The sequence below is a fragment of the Lethenteron reissneri genome, chromosome 34 (assembly GCF_015708825.2).
Source record: "Lethenteron reissneri isolate LAM-NWPU_2019-01 chromosome 34, ASM1570882v1, whole genome shotgun sequence".
NCBI lineage: Eukaryota > Metazoa > Chordata > Hyperoartia > Petromyzontiformes > Petromyzontidae > Lethenteron > Lethenteron reissneri.
Window position 1 is genome coordinate 8344309 of NC_083812.1, and position 12416 is coordinate 8356724.

At 42.3% G+C, this 12416-nt stretch overlaps 1 protein-coding gene across 5 annotated transcripts in view; it reads right to left on the reverse strand.

The window, feature by feature from the left end:
* The window catches only part of LOC133350644 (palladin-like), a 148313-nt gene that overhangs the window by 67420 nt on the left and 68477 nt on the right, over positions 1-12416 (reverse strand). For 4 of the 5 annotated variants that reach the window (XM_061565237.1, XM_061565239.1, XM_061565238.1 and 1 more), the window contains 3 exons: positions 6988-7011; positions 6159-6275; positions 4484-5054 (listed from right to left, as the gene is read on the reverse strand). In XM_061565237.1, the coding sequence (XP_061421221.1) occupies positions 4484-5054; positions 6159-6275; positions 6988-7011 (712 nt within the window). The remainder of the gene's footprint in view (positions 1-4483; positions 5055-6158; positions 6276-6987; positions 7012-12416) is intronic. The other variant, XM_061565240.1, reaches the window with a different exon arrangement.

Here is a 12416-nt window from a genome sequence, read left to right on the forward strand (position 1 = left end):
ATGTTGCTCTGAGGCCACAGAAAAGTGTACGCGCCACATTCATTTCACCAGAAGCAGGGGCCCTGTCCAAAGAAAACATCACGGCAACTAAAAATATCACAAACGCAGCCCACACTTTGCTGCAATAATTTAAAACAGATGCTTTTTTGAAGATACAAAAAAAAGTCTTAAATTACTTTGATTTTGTCGCATGAAGTTTCCACATATATTTGAACAGTGTTTTTATATATGACCAGAAACATGCTGAAATATGTAGCCATCAAGTTGTTTTACATTGTCTCATCCAAAGTTTCCCAAGAAGAGATTTATATTATTTGATATACTGCGTCTACATTAAAAAAACAACTTCTGCTCAGAATCTTACCACTGCTTTTTCCCCAGTATATAACTGCAAGTTAATTAACTGCAACTTCCAAATGTTAAAATGTTTCGATCAGGCTCAGTTTAATGCACGCATATCAATTCAAATGCAATGCTACTTTAACATAATTATTGCAGCATTAAATCCCAGGCAAATGCCTCGTTGACATATTTCTGTTTAAAAAATAACTGAAAAGTTGAACAAAAGTCTCATGATTCAACATATGTTTCGACTCCCCACAAACCTTGACTCCCTTAGTTCAATACCAAATAATGGTCCTGCGTTATCAATTATGAGATGTGCATCTGCTTTGTACTGCAATTATCTCATCATTTGAAGTATTGCTCTGTCGCTTTGCGTTCAACACAACTGCTTTGAAAAAATATTTTGCCTCGCTTTAATTTTCCTAACCCAGATAAAAGTTATTGGTATTCACAAAACATAATAAAAATGAATTTACAGATTTGTTTGAATAAAAAAATGTTCAAATATTAAGCAATTTGTTTAGAGTGGTTTAACGTATCTAAAATATGTAAGTAAATGTATATTTTTGAAAATGTAACATTAATGGAGTCAGTCTCGTTACTAATAATAACAACACTTCTTGACTTAAATCTTTCGTGCCTGCAGGAATTCATATTCTTTGGGTCTTTCGGTAAAGTCACGTCGATAGGTTCAAAGAAAATAACAAAAAGACAGCCGCTTGTGCTGCGATCGAAACGTCGTAGTTTTTGTTATTTTCTTTTAACCTATCACCGTGACTTTACCTAAAGACCCAAAGAATATGAATAACAATTCTGCAGAAACAATTCACTGATGTTAGCCGTGCTCCAAAGTCGAACATATGTCACCGGATTTGTAGCACAGTGCGCTAACCACTACACCACCGCTCAACCAAAAAAACCACACACACACCAAAATGTATCCCGTGTAGACACAGCACAAGACTCCATGGCAGAGCAGTTAAAATCCGACATTCCGACATTTCTACGCGCCTCTGAACCTGACAGCCCTTTGCCATCTCTCGACAAGCCTCCTGTGTGCCATGCACAACACAAGGCTGAGAGAACCGGCACTGCCCAATATGGTTGCACTGCATTAACGGAACACAAATAAACACGCCGAGTTGCCATGAGACTTAGATGGGTCCTATCCACGCATTCACTGATCCGTGGCGGAGGTGCGGCTTTGCGTCACATCCAGAGCGTCAGCTCGAGGGCAATACCCCGTCTTAGCAGAATGCAGGCATCTCAACAACGCTGACATTCCCAAGGACACAACCCCAAACATGGCTCTGTGCTAATGTAAGCCAAAATAGGGTGCACTCCTGACGCAGAAGACTTGGATGGCTACGTGGAGCGTGATCCTGCAGTAACGTTCGAGCACTGCGCCAACGCAAATCAGCATCAGTTGGAAATCTAGACCTTCACATTAGCTAAAATTGGATTCCATGTGAAACTAATTTCATGGTCACAGCTTGGTCGTCATTTGATGCACAAACGTATTTCAATTGGTTCCCATTTAATTCAGTTCATGTCTGTTCTGAATGCTCTATATTTCATTAGCTGTGTACGCGGTGATGCTCTCACTCACACTACTGGAGGAGCACCATCTTGTGATTGTGCCAAGGCAGTGCTCGCTAAGAGATAACGCAGTCCTGTGCTATTGCAATAATGCTTTTATAATTGCTATAATTATGGTGTCCAGATTACAACTTAATTTCCAATCAACCCCTACATTATTACATTCTAGAGTCTTGTTTTGCAGCATTTACAAAGTAGTTTCCAATGTATCTGCTTGCACAAGTAAACCATTAAATGAAATATTTGGTGATTTAAAAAAAACAATCTCCAATGAAGGTCAGGTTTGCTCACATTATCCGGAATTATAATGCTCATCGTCAATGCTATGTTAAATGGTACCTTGTAAATGGCACAAGGCATGCTGTAGTTTGCGCTGGCCATTCATTATCCACTGCAGGCACCACTGTCAGTGTGACCTGTGATCATAGTTGGCCCTGATGTTGAACGTGCCACGCAACAAAGCTAGGAGACTGTGCATGCTGTGCCTATGTCTCGCAATCAGGGATTTGTATACATTTAGAAAGACCGTATATACTTGCCCAAGCTCTCTGGTGCCTTGAGTCCTATGAAAATGTTTTAACAAGGCAGGATTTCTTAATCTTATACATGTGTGCGAGACTTGTACGCTGTGCATATATCTGCTAGAGTATGTCGTATTCTCTTCCAACACGTCTGGTCAGTGTGGAAGAGTAGACCAAACACCTTCCAGAGATCACTTTAGTAGAGTCTCTTCTGGCAGCAGTGATACAAGCAAGCAATTGCAGGGCTGCACCTTTACCTTTTGCACTATACACAGAAAGTATCTCTTTGCTATTGATGTAATTGTACGTATTAACTGGGTTAGGTGAATTATAAAAAAAATACCACGATCTTTTAGAGATAGATTATAACTACGAGACATTCAGAATGCAATTCGCCTATCTTTAGTTGAATGTTTAATCAGAAAAAAAAACAGGAAAATGTATATATGTACACTTTATATTCGTTTTTATCTGGTCTGTGTTTGCCAGTGAACTTACACTACCTGATATTTTTTTTTACTTCCAGACATCGTGAGGCAAGTGATACTACCAGGTCATGTTATCTCCTCCTCATTTGTCTTTTACACAATTTAATTGAAAGTGCATCTGAATCGATATAAATATATATTTAAAAAAACATACAACAAATAAAGTGTTAATTTGTCAGATACCAGTTAGATGTTTTTGTTGTCGTTTAAGCCTCACCAAAAGAGTCGCATATGCCAGTGGGCAATGTGGATAAAGCATTTCGTCTGCCATGGTTCATCATTTGAGAACCATGCTCTGTTTCCATAACTATTGTAAAGCACACTCAGGCCAAGTTGGCCAAACCTAGATTGGGGTCCAGCACGGCTCTTTTTCTTTCCCCAATGCTTCATGAGTTTTTGCAGTTCCACGAACTCAGACCCTACCACTCTGATCCCCTGATTTTACACGGTCAGTAAAAAAACCAAAAAAAAAATACATCCCTGAAGTTTTAGATTTGAAGCTTTCGTGACTGCAAGGATTCATATTCTTGGGTTTTTACGGTAAAGTCACGAAGGTAAAAAAATTAAAAAAATAAAAATCACGACGTTTCGGAGGCAACACAAGCCTCCGTCTTCAGGTGGAACCGTCACAGCATGCTCGCTGTATCAAGTATCATTTACTTGTGACGGTTCCACCTGAAGACGGAGGCTTGTGTTGCTTCCGAAACGTCGTGATTTTTTTATTTTATTTAAATTTTAATTTTTCACCTACGTGACTTTACCGAAAAAACCCAAGAATATGAATCCCTGAAGTTTGTCTACACAAGAGACCACGCAACAAGTCTTCTACATTGACCCCGTCACGTCACAGCTCTATCCGAGGGGGACTCAGGCCTGCAATGTACTTCTTAAAATGAGCAAGTGGGCGCAAGCAACTGAGTCAGGTCAGTCCAGTAAGGCTGCCATGAGAATCAGTGCTGAGCCCACGTACCCGGTTTGTGAACCTCGCTGGCTTCCTTCCCAGTAGTTGTGAGAACGTGCCATCACTGCAGGGCCTGTGAGTTTAATTAAGTGCACGTGTGGATACTGGATGAGATCCTGCCTTCAGCAGACACACATCCAAAGTGAATTTATGTAGCAAGGAGTGCCATGGAAGGGACTTGTGGGGAAATTAAATCAGTATTGTGACCAAAACAACACATGATGCTCATTTACAAATGTAACTATTGTCAGTGTACATGCTAACAGTTTTTTAAAGTAATAAACACGCGTATTCACTGTAATATAAAGTGCAGATGAGGCACGTATTGATGCACTGATTAAAAATTCTAATTGATTTTACACTCATGATTCGTGCATGGAATTCTGTGTGTATGTATGTATACCTTCACGACGCCAACCTGTATTGCACTGCAGTGGACATATCGTTTTTTCAATGGTTACTGAAGGTGTATTATTGTCCATCACAAAAGAGAACACAAAAACACCAACGCACGCAGACTTGCTTCTTTCACAGACGAGAGAAGGGAGGGAGGTGGGCTGCGTACTCACAGTTTGGGTTTGGCGGGCAACGGGGGCGGCTCCTTGACAGGCGAGGGCAGCCCTTGGCCGGGCCGCGGTAGCTCCCCACCAAAGCCCTCCGGCGGGGCCTCACCGGGCAGTCTGAAGTGCACCCGCAAACCTGCCTTGGCGTTCGTCTTGCCCTCCGGACCAACTGCATCTCCCGCTGGTGCTGCCGCCGCCGCCGCCGCCGCCGCCGGCATCGGCACTGACATTGTCATTGATGGTGGCGGCGAGACGACATCATCGATGCTCTTCCTCAGCTCGGCAAGGGCGGCCTCGGCAGAAGAGGCGAAGGAAGAGGTGGCGGCTGCGGCTCGGACAGATTTTTTCCCCGGAACGATGAAATCGGGCATTCTGCCATTGGCGAAGAGGCTTTCAGTAGCAGCGGGCAGCTGAACAGTGCTGTTCGGTTTATCTGCTGAGATGTCAGATATGAAGGAATCCAAGATGGGAGGGGGGAGCGTGTCCATGTACATGGACTCTGACGTGGACAGGTGTGTGGATTCAACAACCAGACTTGGCCCACAGGTGTTGCTACTCATGTATCCGTCCGTTGCACCTGCAGTGTGGGTGACACGCCACATCGTTTTATAGGAATATACATCACACAGCAATGTTTGACACCAATGAAACAAGCTTATAGTTGAAAATACAATTCAATTACTAAAATACTACCTGAAACTGAAAAAAACTCTTAAAAACATTAATCCAGCACATTTTTTATCTTTTGTTTAACCATCTGAAAAAATGTAAACTTTAATATATGGGGTGGATGTTTGAATTGGCCATGCTATAGTATTTCTGCCATGATCTCATTGAACACTTATAAAACACTGGTCCGCTGACATAGCAATGTGAAATTTCCACCATTGACTCACACTGAAAATGTTGATATCAATCCCTAGAGCAGCTGACATTCCCTGACTTTTCAGTCAGAAGGAAAACTTAAGACCGGCATGGTGACATTGCTAGGCGGTAGGACGTTTACCTCTTGTTGCAGAAATGTGTGGTTTGCGCCCAGTGGCCGCACCGGTTAATACTGCGGGTGTATGAACCCAAAATACACAACCGCATGCTCCTCAGTGGATGCTAAAGATCCCATGACACTATTCACAAGCGAGTAGACCATGCATGCCAGCATTGCGGTACAAATACCCCACATTTAAAAACTCCTCGCAAATTAATCAATTGTTGGGATTACCGCACATAGCACTCCTCCTGTGAAACTACGGCAGACTATGTCCGTGAAACATAGCTCTTTTGTGATTGCCTTGTGCTGTCTTTCCTGCAAATTACACTGCAAGCTTATGAACGTTGCGAGCCTCTTATCAACAATAAAACTGGACGAGAACACCACAGAGAAACACAACAAAAACATTATCCAAGACACGAGGTAAAACACAACTGGAGATAAGGCGGGGGCGACGGTGACCACTTTTAATCGTCCTACATTACAGAGATCTTCAGGAGATTAAGGATAAGGCCCACCACCACCTTCTCAACGATAACTCGGAATGGCCAATAAATGCTGGCTTATCAGCGGTGCCCACATCCCGAAGTCCACGGAATGAGCGTACGTGCTGTGTCCAAAGCACAAATCCAGGAGGATCTGTTAAAGGTCCTCACGCAGTGGCGTGGTGATGAGGGGGGGGGGGGGTCTCACCGTGGACAATGAGCTGGGCGCTGCAGGACACCGTGCCCAGTTTGCTGCTCGCCATGCACGTGAACGTCCCAGAGTCCTCAGGGAAAGCCTCGGATATGATGAGGGTGCAGATCTCCTCTGGACAAAGCACGAGTGGTGAATATTTTACGGAGCAGAACCACTTCAACAGTTACCGTCACAGTATTGTATGTTGTTCACGACTTTTGGGAGAAATTAAAAAGTCACGTGAGATCCTGAATAAATCAAATGTCGTATGTTTATTTTCTTTATTTCAAGCAACGCCGAATGTTTATAAATGCACGTTTTAATCATTGTCAGTGGTATCTTTTTTTAAACAAATAATCATTCCACAAAACGGCAATGCCACTATTACTGTCACACTCATGTACCATATATATAAACTATGTTACACTATACAAAACTGTAAGAGTAAAGATGAGGCCTGCATTTGAACAAATTGAGGATAACATTGTTTATTTTTCGTTACAAGTTCTAGAAACTGTTTTCGTGTAAAATAAATTACAATTGACATCTATAAAATAAAATCCTCTATTCCAGAGATTAAGGATAAAAGAGCGGGGCATGCAGCGTGCACCTTCCACATTGTATTCTCTACCATCCGTATCAATTTTGTGGTGACACCACATGAATAATGCGTGATGGACCTGTGTGCCTCGAAAAGATGTCTGATATCGACCATGTGCATGGCGGCTACGCTATGGTCACACCTACATTGCTGAAAATAGGAAAGCAAAGGGCTGTAAATATATCTGTTTAGATCCTAGATCGTGATTCTAAATAAAAATGCAGCCAAGCATTACGTACTTACCAGGTTCAGCTACAGAACGAGGCTCTTACAAAGAGAAGCAGCCAAGCATGGGAAAGGAAACACCAACAAAGGGAAAAAAGGGAGGGGAAACATCGTGTTAAACTTATTTTCTTTTGCAAAAGCAAAGCATTAGTCATCGTGTACTACTGTACTTATATCACTACATTATCCACATTGACACAGGGCACAACCACATGCAGAGGTTAAACTGTAGACGAGGAAATTGTTGTTAAGACCCTTGGCCTTTTGCAATGGCCCAGTTTATGTGTGATGTGCGATTGTCAGCACACGGGGGCTGAAAGCACGGTGGTTTCAAACTGAGCACATCCAAAAGGCACTTGGACAACTGAACAGCGTTCCTACTACAGTTCACCCCTGGCCACGTGTATAACCTCTGTGTGCAAGACAGTGGTGAAGTAACTGCACATCACTTGTTAGCAAATTACACTTTGCAACCACTCCAGTATAAAATCCTATAAGATATCACAATGCATAGAAACAATATCATCAAATGAGAGGAAACATTTTCATTTGAATCGCACACGAAGTATACAACAATGGCCCTCAACCGCGAAATACTGTTGATCCAGCTCTGCATGTTCACCAATAAACAGACTGATGCAATGTTTACGTCACTTTGTACACGTATAACAATGCATGCGAATGAGATTGACACATTTTTAAAGACAGTCCCTGGTAGGATTACAACGACGATATTTATTTAAAACCCCTTTACCACGAAGTTACATTGAGATATATTATTGATATATGACCCCGGAGGGAATTTTACAATTTAAAAATTAATACTCGTTTTGGAATTAAATAGTTGTAAATCAGAACGTAGAACATAAGCTGAAACATATGCAAAGAAGAATGGAGAGATGCATTTTGGGAATGACACTGAGAGAGATATAAATATAAACACACAGAACAGAGAGCTAACGCAGATTTGATATATTGCATTGACTGATAATAAGAGTGGGCTTGGGGAGGATACATTGCCAAGAGGGATAGAATAGCATCCACACAAAGGAAAACGCTCAGGAGGACGCCTGCTGTGGAGATTTAGCAATGAAATCAGCCCATCCGCAGGAGCAAAATGAATTGTGGCATTGCAGAGCGGCGATGAATTGTGGTGACGCGAGGAGGCCTTCATCCAGCAGTGGATAGAAAGTGGCAGATGGGTTACAATCAAGCAGACATTTAGATATGAACTTGTGACATCAGGTTGCTTAATATTGTATGGCATGACCATATGTCACGTGGTGAACTTTGTGATGGATCAAGGCAGAGATGCCTCTTGCAATCATTCATAGAAATTACTGACGAAGATGTCAAGGCTCTAAGAGGTCACCATCGTCATCAAGGCAAAGGGAAGAAGAGGGCAGAGGAGGGAGAGAGCACGAAGGGATCTCGCAACCACCCTTCCCACACAGTGAGAATGATCGGCCTGCTTCTTCAGTTGTTCACGCAGATCTGGATTTCCTTTCTCCCAGGTCATTGTATATGTTGAACTTTGTTCGCACCGTACGTAGCCAACCGTGCTAATCAGAGGTGCGGGGGAAGGACAAGAAACTAAAAACAAAGCACTGATCATTAATATGTTTAATATTTGCTTATAACTAGACAAATGCAAAAACTGATGTTCTATTTGTGCCCCAAAAAAATGCACACGATCGCCATCACCAGTGAACCAAGTAGTTTGCTTCCTGTGACGCTATCGCTAAGAGAAAGTGAGTGGAACCTGCTACCAGTGACCTGCAATAGATATGCAGCATGTTACTTTAATATTTTGTTCAAAACAAATACATATTTGACTAACGTATTATTTATAATTGTACAGTATTGCGTGACTTGATTTCCGTATTCCACATTTCCTTTTCAAATTTGTTTTTATTATTGATTTTTTACCACTTTTACAAAAGAATACGATTAAACTCCTACATTTGCATCAATAATGTCCATTTTGTGATTATTTCCTCAACTAAATTGCTCTCGCAAGGATACAACAATTATATAATTATAAAATACATTTACAACAAGAATCCATACTCTTTGGTTCTTTCAGTAAAGTCACGTAGGTAGAAAAATAAAATAAATGTAATCACAATTTTATTAATTTTATTTTTTAATACCTACGTGACTTTACCGAAAGAACCAAAGAGTACCTTTGAAACGTACTGCTGAACTCTAAACTGCGCCGTAACAGTCGCAGGGACAGCACACACCCACAGAGCAACTATAAATCAAAATTTCGACTGCAGAGAAGGCAAAGTGTTTTTATGTTATCTCACTGCGTTCTCATAAGTCAAAGTGTTTTTTTTTATGTTATCTCACAGTGTTCTTATAAGATAGGGCTGTACACCTGCGAGCAATATTTCATCGCAGTACTCCATCACTCCGTTCAAGCTGCTGTCTTTGCGACTGGTGGAATCTCCTGCTGCTTCATGCACATTCTGTCCCGACGTTTGAGCTTAAATGCGAAGGGGGAAAGTTGGAAGCAAATACATAAAGAAAACAAGTATTAATTTAAATATATACGCAGCTCTGAATTAATGCCAAAAAGCACACACAACACGTTTGTCAACAAGTTATTGTAGTTCTAAGGTTTAAACATTATTTGTTCTTGTGCACCATTGGCAGAGCAGCGCCATCAAATACTTGTAATTACAGGCAGCGATTTGGCTGCTCCGGCAGAGGAGTTGAAGCGTAGAGTGCAGCGTGCAGCAGGGCTCAGCCTGAACCAGCCCCGGTCATGGCCAATGCGATGCACAAACCTCGCGGCGTCTCTACACGTGCTTGGGGAAGGCTGCCGGCAGAGTTGCTCGCAGAAACGATCGAGGATTAATAATTTTAACGTGTTTTAACAAACAGATAGTCCACCGCCGGACTAACTCATTTGAAGGCCAATGTAGGCAAATTATTATCGAGGCTTCACCCCCCCCCCTTCCTATGTGTACATATATTGTCGGTAGACCCCCCCCCCCATACGCAAGCGTACGCATTTGGGTTAACCCCCCTCCATGCGTATGTACTCAATGGATGGCCGCTAGTCTCACAAAAAAAATCATTAAAATAAATGTGCCCGTTAAATATGTGGTATTATCTCATATCAACCTCGACATTCACATTGTGAAAGCGCTCAATGTGTCATTAAATACATGAGAGCTATGAGGATAGATGCAAATGTTACGTTGCGATTCATGTTAGGCTGATTAAATCTCTACTCTTTGGTTCTTTCGGTAAAGTCACGTAGGTATAAAATAAAATAAATCACGACGTTTCGGGCGCAACATAAGCGTCCATCATCAGGTGGGAAAGCATGGTCTGCTGCTGAGGCAGACTGTTTTAAACGGCCGTCTGGAACGCTCTTCCTTCCGATATTAGGAAGCCACTGGAGCTATGCACTTTTCAATCTCGATTGAAAACTAATTTCTTTAGAACTGCACTTTGTGTTCAGTTTGTTGTTCTTCCCCGCACCTCCGATTAGCACGGTTGGCTACGTACGGTGCAAAAGAAGTTAAACATACATACTGTACATATTTAAACATTTCCTCTTCAGGCACATTTTAGATTTTTGGTATCATATTAAACATAACTAAGCAATACGTGCATTCAATATTCAAATATATTTTAGCAAATCAATCTAATCTACCCTAAGTGACAAATATATGAAGTGACAATTATATTTCCAGATAAATATACAATTGCTTTGCCTATACTGTGGCGTAATAAATACACATGGAAGCAGGAAAATACGTGACCTTTGCCACTAAAATTGCATTGGGGGATGCTTGATGGAGAAAATTCCTAAAATAATGTAAAATTATCTGTGCAGGGCACATTTCCAAACCATAGTGTGTATATATAGACGTTCCTTTGCTGGTATAGCATAGAATTGCTAAAACAGCAACGGCGGATATCTGAATCGCTATGGGAACACGGTAAGAAGGCATGGCCGTGGTGAAGGTGCGACCTTTCCCTTCTGTAGTCTGGCGTATCTGAGGACCCTTCCTTCAAAACCATTTCCCCACCACGGTTGGATAACAAAAAAAAACCCCGTGACTGCCCTGCGTGACTAAGAAGGCAGCCGAGCGATAACGGCAGCCACCCTCCCGGCAACCCTCGCGAGTACGCTTGACGTCAATGGCCCTGCCATCCAACATCATCTCCCATGGAGACCAAAGTTTCGAGAGAAAATTTACTCCCTGCAAAATGCATTTCTCCCCCCTCCCGCACAGTCCCCCCTACCCTCCCAAGGAGCCCGTCACGCTCCGGCTTTACGGAACGCTCGGCAGACACTCTGCCTCTCAAGGTGGTCCATCTATCATCTAAGCGCACTATTCATCAAAATCCCCGTCCCCACGAGAAGGCTGAGTGTTTAGGGCTGATCATTAGTGCTCCCACCACGCGCAGGCTCAACCCAGGAGTGCTTTTGATTTGACCACTCTCTTCCCGTGCAATTTATTAAACAACGAGCAGCATCTCCCACAATTGATGGTCTGCAAAGTGTGCGAGCGTGTGAGTGCAATATCAGCGCTGCAGTGAAAGGATAGCTGTGTTATTTCAAAGCTCTTCACACAGACAATAATGCACATGGGCACTGCACATATAAATATACAGTGTCGTAGCTACACACGCGATGAAATGGTAATGCAAAAAAAAAAGTTTTAAAAAATCATACAGTCAAATTCCCCTGATTATATTCATTTTCGCAGTGGCTTCATCTTTGCAGCAGCGGCTTTGAGCTTGCCATCGAACAGAGACGGCCACTGCATCGCTCGCGCGTCAGGTGCGCTTCTGCCGCCGTCTGGAACGCTCTTCCTTACATAGTACGAAGTCACTGGAGCTGTGCACTCTTAAACCTACATTAAAATCTCACATCTTGAGAACTGCTTTTTGTGTTTAGTTTGTTCTCCTTCCCCTGCATGTCCGATGAGCGCGGTTGGCTACGTACTGTGCAAAAGAAGTTCAACATACATGTCTGAAACACTGCCAAGGCAATGCATGCAATGGAACAGCCAAATGTGCTAATAATCCTATTTACATGTATTGTGTGAGCATTTACACCATTGGAACCTCCTTTGCCAGTCGCAAAATATGATAATTGTTTTTTCACCCTTTTATCTGGCAACAAAACTGACACCTTTTTACAAGGAGTCATGTTTGCATTGACCACAATACCTGCGGTCGGAATGCAAAAAAAATACACAACTCTGATAATGTATGCACTGTCCTTGAAATTGATTGGTCCACACCCTAGACAGCTTTTCGTAGAGCCTAGTCTCACATGGTGTTGGACCAGATGACGCCAAAAACCAATTATCATGTATTGTGTGTTTCCACGCTCTGGATATTTCCAATATACCTCAATTATGGCTGAGACCAACCAGTTTGTCGTCTAGAGATGCAGGTCTATTTCTATGCTA